This window comes from Protopterus annectens, chromosome 3.part0 (assembly GCF_019279795.1).
Source record: "Protopterus annectens isolate FY-2018-M chromosome 3.part0, PAN1.0, whole genome shotgun sequence".
Lineage (NCBI taxonomy): Eukaryota > Metazoa > Chordata > Ceratodontiformes > Protopteridae > Protopterus > Protopterus annectens.
In genome coordinates, this window is record NC_056731.1 from 1,604,971,859 (window position 1) to 1,604,992,713 (window position 20,855).

The 20,855-nt window shown below is 42.6% G+C and overlaps 1 protein-coding gene across 1 annotated transcript in view; it reads right to left on the minus strand.

Moving 5' to 3' along the window:
- Positions 1 to 20,855, minus strand: part of STK3 (serine/threonine kinase 3) — a 3,088,627-nt gene that overhangs the window by 821,613 nt on the left and 2,246,159 nt on the right. The window contains exon 9 of the mRNA XM_044065641.1: positions 2,411 to 2,609. Coding sequence (XP_043921576.1) covers positions 2,411 to 2,609 — 199 coding nt within the window. The remainder of the gene's footprint in view (positions 1 to 2,410; positions 2,610 to 20,855) is intronic.

Consider the following 20,855-nt stretch of genomic DNA (forward strand, 5'->3'; position numbering starts at 1 on the left):
GAAATCCTAAGAACAGTACCACTTAAAGAAGTCCATCATACAAGAAACAGTACCCCCAAAAATAGAGTTCTTCAAAGGGAGAATCTGAGGTAATAGAATCTTCCTCCTCAGAGCCACAATCCAAAGGAGAAGGGATCCAAGAGGAATATGTCAAAGACTCTACCTCAGAATCCAATTCCTCTTCGGAGGAGTCTTGCTCACTGGGCCTCTTCAGTGGGGTACGAGACCAAGGGAAAGCAAGGAAAAAAACTCCTTGGGGAGTATTCAAGGCCATTAGTGCATTAAATAAACCCAGAGTAAAATCCTGCCATTCATGCTGGGGATCCTTGGAAGTAGGGGGAAATCTTTTTTTTTTGTTTGCTTTAATTTTGAGGGATGTCTGCCCTAAATACCCTAGAAGGTTCAGACTCTTGCCTATACTCAATTAATGTATTAGGAATCTCCTCCTGAACAAGGATTTGTGGATTCCTCCTCGGTCCTTCTGAAATAATCAGCTGAGGTTCCCTTTCAACATCTGTAACTGACGTCTGCAGAACCTCCAAGGATGTGCAAGAAGTTGGAGCCATGTCAGCCTCCGATATGGTCACTGCAGAGGAATCTTATGAAACACATGGGTGATCTTCTGGGCTTTCACTAACCTCCAGAGAGATGTCCAGAGGAGGTGGGACAGCAGCCAAATTAGACCAAATTCTTTTGGTCTTCTTCTTAGGGATGGGAAGATTCCACCATAGCACCCTGCGCCAACAATTTAAGATGTTGGTTCTCCATGTAAATATATAAGGAGGAGAGACAACTACGTAGGGTCTTAGGGACAAATGCTTGTCAAATAGAACACTTTGTGTGGTTATGAGAAACACACAAACAAAACACACACTGCTCATGATGATCCTTATGGGGAATCTGCCTCCCACACTGATGTTTTTCCTTTTTGGATGACATACAAATTCAGTAAGTAAGAAAAGATAACAGTAACACCACAATCGGGCACTTAGCTGAAATATGGGTTGGTAACGAGCACAGAGTAAGGAGCATTCACATCTACAATCAAAGATGGTATTTGGACTGGCAGCAAAGAAGTTCTGACATAAGCATGTTCGTATGTCACCTTTATACCCTATGCCTTAAGCAGGGAGCATGCATGTGACATACAACGTCTATAAAAGTCTAAGGCTTTGGTATACTGGCTGGATATTGGACTACCCTTGGCAGGGAATCAAATTAGCAAAGAATACTGCAACAGTGATATGGACAGACATCAACGTATTACCCCTAATTATAATAAATAGTAAAAGACATAAAAAAAAAAATAGTTCAATACTTTTTAATAAAATTTCTACACAAAAATGTCACAGTTGCACATATGGTTCAAGTTTCAAGACAGGTCTGTAAAAGTCACTTTCCTAACATAAACTCATTTAAAGAAAAAAGACCTTGGTTTTCGTCATAAAACAATATAATGTGGAATTTTTTTCCCCCAAATGGAACTTATATACATAGCATTGAAGGAAGACCAGCTGTCTGATGCTCTTCTGAAGTGCAGAACAGGATCACACTACAACAGCAAAAAAGGTCTAAAGTGTTTGGCGGCAAACCATCCTATTTATAAACTTTGCTTGAGCTTACTAACAGCTTAGTATAGAAGGTGCCCTAAAGCTTTGCATACTGGAAGGCTGAGGTTATCCTTGGCACTGCAGGAATACCCCACACAGCTTAGACAAGTACATTAGTGATCTAATGATGAATACCTCTTATTCTAAAGCTTAGGTGGTGGAAGACGGAATAGTTTAGATTTACACACTTTGAGGGGAAAAAAAAACTTCCAGCAAGTCAAACTAAAATAATGATCAAGTGCATCCTAGTTCTATCAACTTCCTTACATGTATAGCTGCAGGAAGAATTGTGCTCATATTTACAGGACATAGAATGCTTGACCCCATGCATATTTCTTAAACTCTTCAGATGTGTGTCATTTCATTTAACATAAATTTTTCAGACAGAAACAACTGAAAGAGCAGCAAACTCTAAAGATCTTGGAATGCACAAAAATAAAATAAATTACAAGAGAAAGAAGTATAATACATGACTAGGCTATAAATAACAATATACTAACATGCAAAATAAACAATGTCGTCACATCTTTGGAATGTGATAATTGTGTTATCAGAATGAAAGGCTTATGTTGCTTGCAGATAATGACAAACAGAAATAAAGTCAACTACAATATATCATTTGTACAAGATGTTTTAACAGTACACTAGTTTTACTTTTAGTAACACACTGCCAACTGTATGAATATATAATTAGAAATCACAGCTTCACTGTTAAAATTATTACTCACCTTTCATTTATCAGACCAGTGCAAAATGTTTAACCAGAGCTCGTAACAGTAAAATGAAGAAAAAAATCTTACTCTTCATAGTCCCGTCTTCTTCTTCTTCATCGTCATCATCACTGTTTATTACCATGGTTCCTAAATCTGACTCCAGAGTAGTACTGTTGTGTTCAATCATTGTTTGTGCACCCTCACTCATTGTACTGGAAACCCTCATAGTACCAGCATTTTCCGAGTTTGTTTTAACCATAGTATGGGAATCAAGCTCATCCTCATCCTGAAAACACACAGGTGATTATTTAGAAAGAAAAAAAAACAGTCTGGAATATTCATTCATTTATTTACATCTTCAGTTACTGAGTGAATGGACTGATCTCAAGACCTCTTTTCATAAGTGTGCACAAAAAAGTTAAGGAAACTTGCCATACAGTAGTTGTTTTAATACATCACTGTTGCAGTAGCCTAAGCTGTATAAATTATATTCTGCCAAAGATACAATTAGTGACCAAGCTTTCAGGGCTGTATAAATTATATTCTGCCAAAGATACAATTAGTGACCAAGCTTTCAGGGCACCTTCCATGGACCCTAACAGTTTTGTGGTTCGAGGAAAGCTGCATAAAAGCAGAGGTAAGGGCACCAACAGCTTCACAGTAGAGCCCTAAAGGAAAATGTTGGAGAAGTGTATATGTATATACACACACACACACACACACACACACACACACAAAGAAGTATGTGCATTCACATCTTGGCAATATAGCATAAAACAGAACATGGGGAGTAGAGGGAGGAGACAACTTACAGAATAATGATCTTATCTACTGCTATGGCAAATTAAATTACACAACTACACCATGTTCAACATTTAGATCACTGTTGCAGTAGCCTGAGCTGCATAGGTAGATTACCAAAGCTTACAACAATGGGAGGTAAAAGGAATTTAAGAATACAAGAGCCCTCTGGAGAATGGTTCTAGCAAAGTCTGTCCTGGACCTCGATAAGGAATCCAGATTTTAATGCTTTGTGGACATATGTAAAGAAAACCAAACTGCTAACACTAGAAAAATTCTGGAGTCCACCCCTTTCCAAAAAGAAACTGAAGAACCAAAACCCAGGTAGAGTGGACCTACCCCTACCTGGAAATGTTCTGTTATGATGAGATCAGCAGGAAAGAAACAGAATGAGACAACCATCTAGAAATTGTCTACTCTGGAATTAAATTCAAAGGAAACAAACAACTTACAGGCCTTACTGAACTATTATGTTTTGTCTAAGTAGTACATGTGTTGCCTGTACATTCACTTGTTTTTCAGTTCTGGAAAGAATACAGGAAGATTAATACATTATTAGTTCAAGGTGCACTCTGAAACCACTTTAGACATAAGAGGATTTATTCTCACTCAAAGAAACCCAGTTCTTGTGAAAAATGTGGAAGTGTTGACTTACCGTAACAGCTTATACCTCAGACATTCGTCTTGCAGAAGTCAGAGCAATAAGTAACAGTTTTCCACATAAAGAACCTCAAATCATCCTGATCATTAGATGTGGTTCAAATGTAAGATGGGATAAGGTTTTTCAGGTACTAAGTTAAGATCCCAAGAGGAGCCACCTGTCTTCTAGGTGGACGGAAATGCAGAACCGTTTTCAAAAATTGCTTGACTTAGGGAGTGGAAGGGGGGGATTACCAAGGGCAGACAAGCAGAAATGTCTGAAAGATGAAACTTGATAAAACCGTATGAAAGGCTAGAGTATAAGAACTCGCACAAATATTCTAGAACCAGAGACATCGGGACCTTAAAAGAGTCCCTGTTCTTAGTGTGGCACTAACTAGAAAATCTTTTCCACTTGCACATACATAGCATTTTTTTATCCTTCTTTAGTACTTGCTACACATCCTCAGAAAAAAATTGTGTCTAAAAGGCATCAAAACTCTACTGTGCAGGAAATCAAATGAAACATTTTCAAGTTGGGGTGTATCAAATAACCTCCTTCTTGTTTGAGTAAATTTATTCTGTGGGGAAACCTGTGGTAACTGCCCCTGGCTATTTGCAAAAGAAAGGAGAAACAATGTTTCCTGCACCAAGTGAGTTACCACCACCATCTTCAGAGTCCTTCAGGATCTTTAGAAGAGCCTTGGGTATCAGTGAACACGGTAGAAAAACATACAGAGAAATTCCTGATCACGGCAACGAGAAGGCATCTGTCTTCCAGGCCTACTTCCAAGGAATCTTGGGGAAGAATTTCTTTAACTGTCTGTTTTGAAATGATGCAAACAGAGCTATTTGAAGTGCTTCTCACAGTTAGATCAATTCCTGAAAGACCCCAGGTATAGTTTCCATTTGTATGGGTCTGCTACAGTGTTTTACTCTGACAGAACACATGAGGCAAAAGAGTCAGAATGAGATGAGTTGATACCTCATCACAGCAAGTGAGCAAAGAGGGTAAAGCTCTAGTACCACCTTGTTTCTTTACATATCTCATCACCATGGTGTTGTCTGGGATAACTTGTAGGGATACTGGGGACCTGTGATGTTTTAAACCATTGATCACCTGACAGCATCTCTTTCACATTTACGTAGTTTTGTCTGTACTGCTTGTTTCACAAACCTTACAATTCACCCTTTTCAAAACAGCCCCCCAAGCTATATCTGAGGCATCTGTTGTTACAGACAGAAGGGGAGGTAGAAGAGAGAAGGAAAGACCTGGATTAACAGAGAACTGGTTCACCCACCACAACACCTCCCTTTTCACAAACTCCAGGACTGGAATCTGAAAAGATAAGGGGTGATGACTCTTAAACCAGTCTGACCTGTGATACACACACACACATATATATATATATGTTTCATGGCCTCTACGGTTATCGTGATTCCCTTGACCAGACTTCACGTAAAAAAAAAAATATATATTTTTTTTTTTACGTGAAGTCTGGTCAAGGGAATCACGATAACCGTAGAGGCCATGAAACACAGAAATCTGAGAAATTCCCCAGCAAATGTCAGAAACTGGTTGGAAAGCTTAGGGAGGAAGAAAAGCCATTCCTAGAGAAATATTTAAATGACATCCAAGGAAAAACTATTTGATGAGAAGGGATAAGGGATGATTTTTGTATGTCCAGTAATCACAGGCTGAAAAAGAGCTTCCTGACATTTTATTTTTTTATTTTATTTATTTCACATTTGTTAACTGGGTTAGTCCAACTGGGTAAGAAATTACCCATTTTCAGTGGAGACCCGAGGGGAAAAGCCCCGAACAAAACATACAAATACATACAAATAGAGACAAGTTAATAATATAAAGAACAAAAACAAACTTATGGAAACAATGGATAAGAAAAATAAATATAATCCAAAGAATAGTACATAGTGTATACATAGAATAGTACATAGCTATATACAAGGTCAGAAGACGGAAAGTGCAAAAGAAGAGAGGAGTAGAGGAGGAAATAAGTGATCTAGAGGGTGGAGGGAAAAAAGAAAAGCTGTAGGATAAAGTAAATTATATAAAGAGGGAGGGTATAGAAAGAAGAGCAGATTGGATAAAGTAAGATAAGAAAGAGGAAAACGGTCTTATTGATATGTCTAATGAAGAAATGGGAATATAGAAAGGGAGGAGTTAAGTAGGATGGTTACAGATACATATATGCATGTTTTATACCCCTGATGACCTGACGTCATAGAAGAGGAGACAGCATCCGATGCAGAAATCCCAATACTCAGGTATTCGGGCCGACTGAGGGCTACCTGCAGGTAGATAACCCAAGTGTGATAATGTCAGTGAATCTACACAATGGGAAAAAATGTTGGCAGATATAAGACCACCATGGAAATATGTTAAACCCTGAAAGTTTGCAGTAAGCAAGTACTGCAGCCGGATACTTAGTAAATACTCTTGGTGAAGTGCAGAGACCAAACAGTAAGACAATGAACTGATCATGTAAGCCAGACACAGAAAAATCTTAGGAAATGTCTGAATTCCTTGCACAGTGGTATGTGATAAGCAACTTTTAAGTTTAATGTTACCAAAAACGTGAAGGAGGTTATGAGGAGTAACAAGCTTTGGAACGTTAACACTTTGAACTTTGTGACCTTGACATAAAATTAAGAAAGGAAAGGTCTAGGAATGGTCTTCAAGTTCCCTCTGGCACAAGAAAATCCTTAGATAAAAACACCTGGCTGTGTGGTCTGACAGCACTATTCTATGAACCTCTGAAACATGAGCTCCAGAACTGGAGGAAACAGGGATGTTTAGTTTGCAAGATGAGGAGGAACATCTTATAAAGTGTGGAAGGTTTTCCATTTGCCATCTATACCCTGTTCTATTACTGTTTGCCTGAGACAATCTGATGCCATTGAGGATGATGAAAGCTTAGACTTGAGGGAAAGATTTAAAAAGTTTGCCATGCTGGAAGGGAGAGAAAACTTGACAAGACAAATCATCATTCTGACATGTCAGACTCTTCTTGGCTCTGAGAGTCTCCTCCTTTTTTTGAAGTTACCTGAGAAACAGACCTAATTAATACATTTAATGAAGATTTAACCTCTCTAGAAGGAAGGTTAACAGTTAACTTTCTCATGTTCTTAAAATAAGCCAGTAAAATTTTTAACATATGAACCTGGCAATTCAAAATTCAAAGTAGCAGAAGAACAAACTTCATACCCATCTTTCTGAAAGGGAATGGTGTTGGTATTTACAAAATGTCTGGTAGTAGATCCATTTAAGAAAACAACTGCAGGGTCAGTTTTAGGATTAGAAAAAAGTTATGTGCGTGTCTGAGGTACTTGGTATAACCAGACATACTTTTTAGGCGCATGAGATAAACTGTCAGGCTTGTTAAGAAAACTTCTAATACTAGTAGAATTGGAGGAACAACTGCAGGCAGAGGAAAATCCATTTGCAATAAATCATAATACTTTTGCTGAGAGACTAGGGTTTCATTTTGTTCCCAATAAAACAATGCATTCATTTAATACATTTATGTTCTATCTGCGGTGGTGGTGCTGCGGTAGCGTTGTCGCCTCACAGTAAGACACTGACCGTTTGACTCTTAGCTAGAGCGTCTTCTGCGTGGAGACATGCGTGAATGGGCGTACCTTCGTTGAAGGTTGTGCGTTAGGGCTGGCAACTCAGCATGTAAAAATCAACTGCCAATCATTAGCGGACCGGAGTTCCGCTGTGGCGACCCCTAACTGGGAAAAGCCGAAAGACACAACAACGTTAAAGTTACAGAAAAAAAAGAGAACGTCTGGAGGAAATGATTGAGTACAATGCCCCATTCGGAATGTATCTGACCCGACACTTGCAGCAGCTGGAGAGGCCACAAAAGTTCCTCACCAAAAGGATAAAGGGTCTCAAACATCTGTTCTATGCTGCCCGACTGAAAGAACTCCAGCTCTATTCAGTTGCGCAGAAGTGACCTTTGCCTAACATAGAAGGCCATGTCAAACCCAGATTTGATGAATATGCTTCACCTCAAAAAATCTAGATCCGTCAGAGCCACAAGGGCGGGAGACTTAAACCTCGACACGGCTATTAATAGGATGTGCTGGAGGGATAGATTCATCACCCAAAGACTCCCTATGCTGTGGAATAAAATCCCGGTATATGTGAGGCAGAGCACCTCGCTGGCCTTGTTCAAGAGAAATCTTGACCAATGGATGGGAGATCGCAGATATACCCCAGGGATTACCTCAGTGTCACTGCTCAACAGAGGCACAGCAAAATAATGGGTATAGTTCCCCATACTAAAGGGGTGGCGTAAGCCACAAAACTATGGGCTAGGCTTGTAAATGCCCTCGGGCAGATAGCCTAGTATGAACCTATGAACCTATGAAAATCTAACGAAGCACTTTCCTCAGAATTAAAATCTTCAGTTTGAAGAGAATTAACTGAAGAAAAAACACACTCCTTCCATACCTTCTTCCTCTGAATGTTAATCACGGTCAGAATTCTCAGGATTCTGCGTTTCATGACCTCAGTGATTATCTCGATTTACTTAGCCAGACTTCACATATGAGCAAAATATTTATGCTTTTCCTATTAGGCCCCAGTGAAGAAACAGGATTTAAAACATAAAATCAGATCGCAATCTTCTCTGTCCATAGATTAAAAAAAAAAAATAGAGGAAATAACATTTCTAACCCTTTGCTTTGTTTTCCTGGGAGATTCCCGGGAAAAAATGACCTGTGTCAGACACTTTCCTAGGAATCAGGCACACCACCTAGCTCGCTTAGCTTTTCTTAAAAGCACTGCAAAACGTATCTGCATCCCTCAGGGTAGTTGAAATTTCTCCCGGGCTTGCTGCCAAGACAACAATGAATTCCCTACTGCTATCAGATGGCAACACTTCAGATCAAGTCTCTTTTCCATCTTGACAGATACGATGGCATTTGATACCTCAAATGTAGTGGCAAAAGAACTACTATTAGGTATGCTGATAAACCTGGGACTCCCAATGCTTCTGACTTTTGGGCAGCATGACCATCTTCCCAGGAACTTCACGACTAATGCTCATCCCATAAGAATTCCTTCTTTCATCCATTGTTTAATGTTGGTCAGCAATGTACTGGAAGTTGGTTCAAAATGCCTAAGCAAGGCAAAATCACAGTGCTGCCAGGCTTCCTGCACAGCATCTTTGTTAAATGGCTCCATGAGGGACAGCCAGAGATCTTCAAGCTTTTTCCCCAGCTATGATACAAGGTATAAATGAGGGGGAGAGGATAGAAGCCTGAAAGCAATTTTACTCTATTCTTCATAAATCTAACAGCTTCGCCAAGGGAAGCGGGTCATCCAGAGCCTCAAAGGGGTTGAGTTGATTGATGTTAAGTTGTCTATCCCGCCTTCATTCTTGCTGTTTGGGATCAGAGCCGATCCTTGTCACCGACTCGGCCATCTTCAATAGCTCGAGAGCTGTTTACCGGCTCGAGGCTACCCCTTATCCCACAATGCCTAGTGACAGCTACCCAGATCTCGTTTGCCGCTTCAGATGCGAGGTGTGTTGTTTTCTGGCTCAGGCTTGTACATTTCAATTTTTTGTGTAAAAATATTCTCTTAGACCCTTTAAACTAATAGATATTTTACTGTTCTTAGTTTTAATCTGTACGTTCTTCTTAGTCTCCCTTTTATTTAGAAGTCATTTAAGTTAGAGAGTTCTCGCCCCTTCCCCTCTCCCTAGGATAACTGTTTAACTTAGAGGCTTTCCTTTCCCTTTTTGCTATCGTTAAAAAAAAAAAAAAAAATAGAGGTTATATATTTATAGGTGTACTTGTTTAGAGTAGTACTTACTTGTCTGTCTGTGTTTACCTTATGATACTTAGTTTTTTGTAGTTGGGTCATGTCTAAGGTAGTTAAAGTATCTGGCTTTAAAAAGAGTGACTCATGCTGTCAGAAAATGTCTCTGACAGATGGGCACACTAGCTGTGTTTATTGTTTGGGTGCTGTTCACCTGCAGGACTCTTGTTCTATTTGCCATGCCTTTAGTCCAAGAGTCCTGCAGGAGCGTAAGAACAAATTGATCCTTAGGGGTCTGTTAAAGCCTCAGGATTCACTGGCAAAGAGTTCCCAGCCAGTGAAATCCCCAAAATCCACTAAACCGTCGGCTACACCTTCGGAGCCAACTCCTGTACAGAATTTACCGAGTATGTCGGTTCTGGCTGGCACCAACAAGACAACACCTCCGTCAGCTCCATTGGATGTTTCGGAGCCATCATGGAGCCATACGAAGCTGAGGTTCCCTTCATCAGAGTCAGTTCATTCGGCTCCTCGGTCTCCCTTATTGCATAGTGAACGTAGCCACCATTCATCACACTCCTCTTGATCTTCTAGGCTGTCGGATCATGATGTGGAGAGAGTAGTAAGTAGGTTGCTTAAACCACAGGCACTAGCTAAATTATTGTCTAGCCCTCCTCAACAAGTATCTGCTCCATCCACCTCTTTTTCTGTTCCTCCTCCGACTCCATTGAGTTCGGAGCCGGACTTTGTTGGGGTTCAAGTAGTGGAACCGTCGGCACCGAACACCATCTCTCCTTCGGTTCCGACTTTGGCTCCAATTACCTCGATAGTTCCTTCGATCGAGGAATCTGGACACCAGGGTTCCCTCGTCGGCTCTGAGGGGGCGAGTGGCATCGGACCCTTGTCCGACCCCATTCTCCCTCTCGGAGCATCGGCACTGGTGAGCTCGGCTCCAACATCGGCCTCGGAGCCGTCCCCCTCGGAGTGGAGAAAGATTCCTATTTCTTCAGAACTGGAGCTTTCTCTGCCTCGAGGCAGGGACGCCTTTGAGGTCATGTGGAGTGTGCTGTCTCCAGAGACAGCTCCACTACCAGCCCCACCGACTCCTTCCCCTGTAGTGTCTGTGCCAACCTCTGCTCCTCCTCCAGACCCCAAGCACAGGGAACTGATGCCCCAGGACACCCCATTGGGTGTTTCCTCTTCTTCCAAGGCCTCCCCTGATCATTCAAGAGGAGCCCCCTCGGAAGAAGTGTAAGAGGAAGCACATAGACTCCCCTGAATCTGTCACATCTGATACAGACTTAGATGAATCGGAAAGGTCCCCGAGATCCCCCTCTGAAGAGGTTTCCTTTTTCGGACATCCTTGAAATGCTTAGGCAGAGGAGGAACTGGACTCCCCTAGCCCCTACCGAGGATGAGTCTGTATTCCTGGACGCTTTCAGTTCCCGATCTTCCACCTCCTCGGTTTCTCCTCCTTTCGACCCACTTATGTCTGTAGTGGCTCGAAAGGCTTGGTTGGCTCCGGACACAGTGGAACCAACTCCGAGGAGACCTGGTAAATTTATTACAGTCCCCCAGGATAAGCAATTCCTTTCTAAAGGTGTGCCCGTTGATGCCATGGTGGTAGAAGCAGCCACCAAAAAAGACTTAGCAGAGACCTCTTCATCTGTTCATCCCCCTAACAAGGAGTCTAGGACGATGGACAGGTACGGAAAGTGAATGTCTGCTTCAGCGACTTTCTCCATGAGGTCCCTGAGCTATCTATGTCATTTTACTCCCCTTCAAAGGGATCTCCTTAAAGAGCTTGGAGATACCCTTCAAGATCCTACAGCTGACAGAGTACAAGCCAAAGTAGCTTCCCAGCTAGCGACTCTTAATTATGTAGTTAACTCCTCCATGAGGCTCATTTCCTATGCAGCTGATGGAGCGAGTAGAGCCACGGGCACGGGTGTGGCCCACAGGAGGCATGCTTGGATGCGGCTGTGTCACTTTGTGGAACCCTTTCGAGCGTCCTTCAGCAATACCCCCTTTGATGGCTCCTTTCTCTTTGGGCCACAGGTGAAAGACACGTTGACTAGGTGTGAGCAAGAAGGCAAGACTCTCTCTGCCGTGGGAGTCCGTTTTTCCACTCCCTCTAGACCTTACCCTAAGGATCAGAAGAGTGGGAAGATGTGGTTCCGCAAATCTCAGGGAGCCTTGCCTGACATACGTGGTGATTTTTCCTTCAGAGGTAGAGGGGGAAACAACAACAGATGCTGCCCTCGTGGCAGGGGGGGGGGGTCCGCAGAACCAGGGCAACAGAGAATCCTTCTCTGACAAGCTCTTCCAGCATCACTGAAGGGCTGCCCGGCTGCTCACCTCTGGAGGCAGTCGGGGGAAGACTTTTGCTGTACCCAAAAGCCTGGCAAAATTTAACAAGAGACAGATGGGTACTATCCATTATATCCAGAGGTTACAAAATTCCCTTCCATCAACCCTCCCCTTACAGTCAAAAAAGGCCCTTCCAGATGTTCCACCCAATCTGAAGGAGCAAGCAGTAATAGAAGTTTCAAAATTGCTAGAAAAAAGAGCCATTCAGGAAGTCCCCGCAGACCAGCACGGATCTGGAACTTACTCAAGATTCTTTTTGGTACCAAAAAAGACAGGGGACTGGAGACCGATTCTGGATCTCAGCAGACTAAACAAATCTGTACAAAGAACAAAGTTTCGGATGGTCACGCTACAGTCCATTCTACCCTTCCTGGGTCAGGACAACTGGATGTGCTCGACAGATCTTCAGGATGTGTACTACCATATCAAGATGGACAGATGCTCCAGGAGATTTCTTCGCTTTTGGGTGGGGGCCAGTCATTACCAGTTCAGAGCTCTACCCTTTGGTCTCACCACAGCCCCCAGGGTGTTCACCAAAAATATGGCATTGGTCACGGCTCACCTGAGACATCAAGGATTCCAGGTGTTTCCATATCTAGATGACTGGCTCCTCACTGCTACCACCAGGCATCAACTCTTACAAGCGCGGGATTATACAATCACATCTTGCACCCAGCTAGGTATTACAATAAATTTTGAAAAATCTGCCTTGTTGACCTGTCAGTCTATCACTTACATAGGAGCAGAATTAAACACAAGGGAAATGTTCGCAAGGTTACCACTGGAAAGAGTGTACACAATTCGTCAACAAGTGCAAATCCTAATGCAGAGCAAAAGGATCCAAGTCAGGTATGTCCTTCAAACTCTGGGCTCCATGGCAGCTGCCATTCTTCTACTTCCATTAGTGCGTTTCCACATGAGAATTCTTCAGTGGCTTCTTTTCACGCAGTGGCCTTTCCAGGAGCTACCCATGTCTCACATGATCCTGATTATGGAGGCGTGCAAAAGGCACCTTTCTTGGTGGATGGTCTCCCCACTAGTGACTCAGGGCAGACCTTTCATACAGCCCCCTCCGGTAGCCACAGTGACTACAGATGCCTTCCTGATAGGGTGGGGGGACATTATCTGGGCAGGACAGTCCAAGGCACTTGGCAACGTCACGAGTACCATCTGCACATAAATGTACTAGAAATGAGAGCCATGCTCCTAGCGTTGAAATCCCTTCAAGACTCCCTTCTGGGACCACTGCAATTCAAACAGACAACATGTCAGTGGTGTGGTACATCAACAAGCAGGGCAGAACCAGATCCTACCTCCTGTGTCGAGAAACACTCAGACTATGGCAGTGGGCGATTTCCTCCCAACGTTTTCTGATTGCAACGCACATCCCTTGGAGATCCAATGTCATAGTGGACAGGCTCAGCAGAGCTATCCTCATGCCTCATGAGTGGTCTTTGAATCAGGAAGTTGCAGATCTTATCTTCCGCAAATGGGGACAGCCTTGCTGCGATCTTTTGCCACCTCTTTCAACAGCAAATGCAACAACTACTTCGCCCTTCTTCCGCTTCCAGGTCACATACCCAGAGACGCTCAAGTCCACGATTGGCCACAGGGACTTCTTTATGCTTTTCCTCCATTTCCCGATACCGAAACTCATACAGAAAGCAAAATTGTTGGGTTGCAAAATGATCTTCATTGCCCCCTACTGGCCTCAACAGATATGGTTCCCGTTCCTGCATCCCTACCTTCTTGATCAGCCCTGCACTCTGGACCCGATTCCAGATCTCCTGATTCATCAATCAGGCAGGTTGCATCAATCCCTCCAAACTCTCCAGCTCACAGCTTGGTTGCTCCACTTCCAACCTTAGCCAGGCTTCCCAGCATTTCCCCAGCAGTCCGTGAGATTATCGTTTCCTCACATAAGTCTACAATGAGAAAAACTTATGCTACAAATGGAAACGTTTTTCTTATTGGGCAGAGTCTAGGAATGTGGATCCCTTCTCAGCCCCAGTCCACGAAATTCTTGAATTTCATGCCCAACTTTTTCACTCCAGAGCCGCTTCCACTACGATTAGGGTACAATTAGCGGCCATTTCTAATTTTCATATTGGTTTGCAAAATTCTATCATCATGTCTCATAAGCTCTGTAAAGCTTTTCTGAGAGGAACATCTCTTCTTATACCTCCAGTGAGAGATTCCCCCTCCTCCATGGGACCTTAATTTAGTCCTAACTTCCTTAATTCTGCCTCCTTTTGAACCAGCAGCATCCTGCTCCATCAAGTTTCTGTCTTGGAAGACACTCTTTCTGGTTGCTATCTCTTCAGCTAGGCATGTCTCAGAACTTCAAGCACTATGTGTTCGTTCTCCTTACCTGGTGTTTCACAAGGACACAGTTGCCCTGAGGACTAATCCTTTGTTTCTTCCTAAAATCTGCTCAGAAAATAATTTAAATCAATCTATAAATCTCCCTTTGTTCTTCCCCAATCATAGCAACAAGGCAGAGTACAAGCTTCACCAATTGGATGTTCACAGACAATTGCATTTTTATTACATAGAACTAAAGAAATAAGAAAGTCAGACCAATTATTCCTTTCTTGTGCCTTAAACAAACAAGGTCTCCCAGTTTCCAAGGTGACCTTATCCAGATGGCTGTCCCACACTATTACATTTATTTACCAGTTATGGAATAAACCGAAAGGTCATTCTACTAGGGCATTAGCCACTTCCATAGCTTTTCAGTCTAGGTTGCCCATGGATTCCATCTGTGCAGCTGCCACGTGGGCAAACCCTCATACCTGTATTTCTCATTACAAGGTGGATATGGTCTCCCGGAGCAGAGCTGACTTTGGTTCCACTGTTCTGAAGAGTCTGTTCCACTGAGCCACCCAGGATGTTAGGTGCTAGGGATGCTGTCCCAAACAGCAAGAATGAAGGCAAGATAGACAACTTAACATTAAGAAGTTATGTACCTACCATAACGTTCCATATTAGTTGTCTTCATCTTGCCTTCTTTCTTGCGTCCTTCCCTCTGTCCTAGGGGATCGAGAGGAATCCTTTTTCACTGGCTGAGTATTCTTTATTGTTATTCTTCTGACTAGGTCTTCCTAACCTATTCTAGATTTTAGGATGCATGGAACAACCAGTTTTTTGATAACTGGTTTCTCTCATATTATGTCTGGGATTAGCTATTTCAAACGAGATCTGGGTAGCTCTCGCTAGGCATCATGGGATAAGGGGTAGCCTCAAGCTAGTAAACAGCTCTCGAACTATTGAAGATGGCCGAGTAACAGCAAGAAAGAAGGCGAGATGAAGACAACTAACATGGAACATTATGGCAGGTATATAACTTCTTATTCTTGTCTGTCTGGGTCCTGGCACTCCTCATAACAGCCTGGGTGGAACAGGTCTTCTTCCCCCTCTGCAGCAAGCATGAGCTTGTACACACCGTTCTACATGGAAAACTATGCATTTGATGCCCACTGGTTGGCAGACGACTGGGAAACTGTGAATGACTGAAAGCCACAAAAAGTATTCCAAGTTGCATTCCACATATGTACTCTAGTCCTATAAAGCCAGAGTAATGACAACGTATATAACTGCTTTTTCTATCCAAAGAAATTGTAGCATCTCATCACTTATTAGCATATCAAATTTAACCTCTTCAAGCTGTTGTGTACTTCATCCACTAGCATCTTGACACCTATGGGGTTGAGTGGAACATAGACTTTCTTATCTAATAACAACCCTGAATTCTTTGTTGGTAAAGGTGGTGTCCATCACCACTCGGCACCCCTTTATCAGCCATTTTATAACCAAATTGTTGTTAGAGCCCAAATCATGTAAGGCTTGTTGCTGAGGTCGTTAAGTTATGGTATTTTTGTAGTCCTCCCCTTTGAAAATATTCTTGTAAATCATTCTCACAGCTATTGATGAACAAATTTAAAGCTGGAGAGAAGGGTGGCACATAACTACTAGGTAGTTTTAAAGTAGTCCCTAGCTCATTATTATTACCAAAAATACATTTTAAAGCTAATGTTCTACAAAACAACATATCTAACATTACATCACTAAAACCACTTGCCCTGCCGGGCACAAAGGTAAGACCTTTGTTTAACACATACAACTCATCTTGTGTTAAAGAATGTGATGAAAGATTAAAAACAACACCACTATTGTGATTAAAAGTCATTCATAAGTCCTCCTCCTCTTGCCTGGATATCTGCCCTCGCTCGAGGAGCGTCTCCATGCTCCTCGCTTCTTGACAGGAGCAGGTAGCTGGTCCAAAAAACGTTGCTGTCCCTGCGAAGTCTTAGGGCGCGCTCCCATGGCTAGCCCCTCTGTAGATGCTACTGCAGCATAAGTGAAAGATTCAGTCCCATCCGTACGACTAGGGTTGAGCGTGGAAATCGAACCTGCTGTTAATAGATCTTTTTACTGTGATCAGTAATGACTTTGGTATCCAAGCCATAGGTGGGGTTCTGAGTGACTTGGGTGAGGAGGACAACAATATATCCTTAGTTAAGATGATGTTGGCCTTGGTCTTAGAGAATAATGTCTTTATAGGGAACAAGCAAATATATAGACAAGCACAGGGGGTAGCTATGGGCACCCCCTGTGCTAATACATACGCCAACCTGGTCCTTTGGTTTTGGGAGAAAGATGTAATTTTAGAACATCCATTATGGAAACAACATGTGTATATGTATACACGTTTTGTAGACGATGTTTTCTTTTGGAGGGGTGAGGCAGACATGTTAATAGATTTTGTCAGCTATCTACATTCCACTACATCCTTCCTTAGATTTAAGTTGAATTTCTCTGATACCAGCATAGATTTTTGGATGTCAGTATTACACAAACTAGCAATGGTTTTCATCGAAGTTATTTAGAAAGGATTGCTGGAAAAACAGTTTGCTATGCTTTGATAGCATGCATCCCCGTCATATGTTCCCCAACATAGTTCAGGGCCAGGCAGGCAGAATATCTAGGATATCAATGAATGATACAGAGTTTGAGAAAGAGATAGAGTCCTTGAAGCAATGTTTTTTGGACAGAGGATACAAAGAGGGGATGATTAGTGAAGTCATTAATGATAGCAGGCAGAAAAGGGATAGTAAATACAAACCATGGATCAGATAAGAGCTCGTTGAATCCAAGGCCAAAGCTCCACAAAAAAGGGAACCTAAGTTGTTTGTCACCTATAGTAGTAATACCAAAGATATAAAAAATATAATTTTTAAAAACTGGAACATCTTAAGAAGTGACAATAAGTTAAAGGATCTATTAGGAACCAGACCCAGCTTTGGATACAAGAGAAATAAGAATTTGAAGGACATCCTTTGTAATGAAAAGGCTTTTACTACATCCAATTTATTTAAGGAGAGCCCAGGCAGTGTTCCCTGTGGCTTATGTAAAGCCTGTCCGTCTATCAATAAGAATGCAACTTTTAAACATCCTGTTACTGGAAAGTTATACCATCTTAAGGCAAGGGCTACCTGCAGGACAAGTAACATAGTTTATTTGGCTACATGTGAACAATGCGCAGCATATTATGTTGGGAAGACCAATAATATGTTTAAGATCAGAATTTTACAGCATCTTTCCAATATTAGAAATAAAAATGAGCATAATGCTCTTTATAGGCACATTGAACAGCACTCAACACATACTTTCAGCTTCAGGCCTGTGGTTAACGTAAGGTTAAATAATAGGGGAGGAGACATAAGGTTGTTGACAGAATCCCTTGAATCTGAATGGATCTTGGAGCTGAGGGCTCATAGGAGCCCAGGGTTAAATGACATGGTTCCTTTGAAACCCGTCCTACTAAAAAGGCGGGTAATTTACTGATTGCTGATTGGTTGGCTTTTAATTTAAAACAGTGGTAATGTTTGTTCTCTTTATCTGATGAAGGGTATCACACCCGAAAGCGCTTATCCTTGGATGTTTTGGTTGTTTTAATAAAAGAAGGAGTTAATCCAGCAGTGTCCTGCCAAACACAAGGGAAATGTTCGCAAGGTTACCACTGGAAAGAGTGTACACAATTCGTCAACAAGTGCAAATCCTAATGCAGAGCAAAAGAATCCAAGTCAGGTATTTCCTTCAAACTCTGGGCTCCATGGCAGCTGCTATTCTTCTACTTCCATTAGCACGTTTCCACATGAGAATTCTTCAGTGGCTTCTTTTCACGCAGTGGCCTTTCCAGGAGCTACCCATGTCTCACATGATCCTGATTATGGAGGCATGCAAAAGGCACCTTTCTTGGTGGATGGTCTCCCCACTAGTGACTCAGGGCAGACCTTTCATACAGCCCCCTCCGGTAGCCACAGTGACTACAGATGCCTTCCTGATAGGGTGGGGGGGACATTATCTGGGCAGGACAGTCCAAGGCACTTGGCAACGTCACGAGTACCATCTGCACATAAATGTACTAGAAATGAGAGCCATGCTCCTAGCGTTGCAATCCCTTTAAGACTCCCTTCCAGGACCACTGCAATTCAAACAGACAACATGTCAGTGGTGTGGTACATCAACAAGCAGGGCAGAACCAGATCCTACCTCCTGTGTCGAGAAACACTCAAGACTATGGCAGTGGGTGACTTCCTCCCAACGTTTTCTGATTGCAACGCACATCCCTTGGAGATCCAATGTCATAGTGGACAGGCTCAGCAGAGCTATCCTCATGCCTCATGAGTGGTCTCTGAATCAGGAAGTTGCAGATCTTATCTTCCGCAAATGGGGACAGCCTTGCTGCGATCTTTTGCCACCTCTTTCAACAGCAAATGCAACAACTACTTCACCCTTCTTCCACTTCCAGGTCACATACCCAGAGACGCTCAAGTCCACGATTGGCCTCAGGGACTTCTTTATGCTTTTCCTCCATTTCCCGATACCGAAACTCATACAGAAAGCAAAATCGTTGGGTTGCAAAATGATCTTCATTGCCCCCTACTGGCCTCAACAGATATGGTTCCCGTTCCTGCATCCCTACCTGCTTGATCAGCCCTGCACTCTGGACCCGATTCCAGATCTCCTGATTCATCAATCAGGCAGGTTGCATCAATCCCTCCAAACTCTCCAGCTCACAGCTTGGTTGCTCCACTTCCAACCTTAGCCAGGCTTCCCAGCATTTCCCCAGCAGTCCGTGAGATTATCGTTTCCTCACATAAGTCTACAATGAGAAAAACTTATGCTAGCAAATGGAAATGTTTTTCTTATTGGGCAGAGTCTAGGAATGTGGATCCCTTCTCAGCCCCAGTCCACGAAATTCTTGAATTTCATGCCCAACTTTTTCACTCCAGAGTCACTTCCACTACGATTAGGGTACAATTAGCGGCCATTTCTAATTTTCATATTGGTTTGCAAAATTCTATCATCATGTCTCATAAGCTCTGTAAAGCTTTTCTGAGAGGAACATCTCTTCTTAGACCTCCAGTGAGAGATTCCCCCTCCTCCGTGGGACCTTAATTTAGTCCTAACTTCCTTAATTCTGCCTCCTTTTGAACCAGCAGCATCCTGCTCCATCAAGTTTCTGTCTTGGAAGACACTCTTTCTGGTTGCTATCACTTCAGCTAGGCATGTCTCAGAACTTCAAGCACTATGTGTTCGTTCTCCTTACCTGGTGTTTCACAAGGACACAGTTGCACTGAGGACTAATCCTTTGTTTCTTCCTAAAGTCTGCTCAGAAAATAATTTAAATCAATCTATAAATCTCCCTTTGTTCTTCCCCAATCATAGCAACAAGGCAGAGTATAAGCTTCACCAATTGGATGTTCATAGACAATTGCATTTTTACTTACATAGAACTAAAGAAATAAGAAAGTCAGACCAATTATTCCTTTCTTGTTCCTTAAACAAACAAGGTCTCCCAGTTTCCAAGGTGACCTTATCCAGATGGCTGTCCCACACTATTACATTTATTTACCAGTTATGGAATAAACCGAAAGGTCATTCTACTAGGGCATTAGCCACTTCCATAGCTTTTCTGTCTAGGTTGCCCATGGATTCCATCTGTGCAGCTGCCACGTGGGCAAACCCTCATACCTGTATTTCTCATTACAAGGTGGATATGGTCTCCCGGAGCAGAGCTGACTTTGGTTCCACTGTTCTGAAGAGTCTGTTCCACTGAGCCACCCAGGATGTTAGGTGCTAGGGATGCTGTCCCAAACAGCAAGAATGAAGGCAAGATAGACAACTTAACATTAAGAAGTTATGTACCTACCATAACGTTCCATATTAGTTGTCTTCATCTTGCCTTCTTTCTTGCGTCCCTCCCTCTGTCCTAGGGGATCGAGAGGAATCCTTTTTCACTGGCTGAGTATTCTTTATTGCTATTCTTCTGACTAGGTCTTCCTAACCTATTCTAGATTTTAGGATGCATGGAACAACCAGTTTTTTGATAACTGGTTTCTCTCATATTATGTCTTGGATTAGCTATTTCAAACGAGATCTGGGTAGCTGTCGTTAGGCATCATGGGATAAGGGGTAGCCTCAAGCTAGTAAACAGCTCTCGAACTATTGAAGATGGCCGAGTAACAGCAAGAAAGAAGGCGAGATGAAGACAACTAACATGGAACATTATGGCAGGTACATAACTTCTTATTCTTGTCTGTCTGGGTCCTGGCACTCCTCATAACAGCCTGAGTGGAACAGGTCTTCTTCCCCCTCTGCAGCAAGCATGAGCTTGTACACACCGTTCTACATGGAAAACTATGCATTTGATGCCCACTGGTTGGCAGACGACTGGGAAACTGTGAATGACTGAAAGCCACAAAAAGTATTCCAAGTTGCATTCCACATATGTACTCTAGTCCTATAAAGCCAGAGTAATGATAACGGGTTCAGTCATTTCATCAAGAGACAGGCCCCATACCCAGCTGTGTCTGTGTACCTCTCAAATGTCAGACTGAACTAAAATTTAAAATA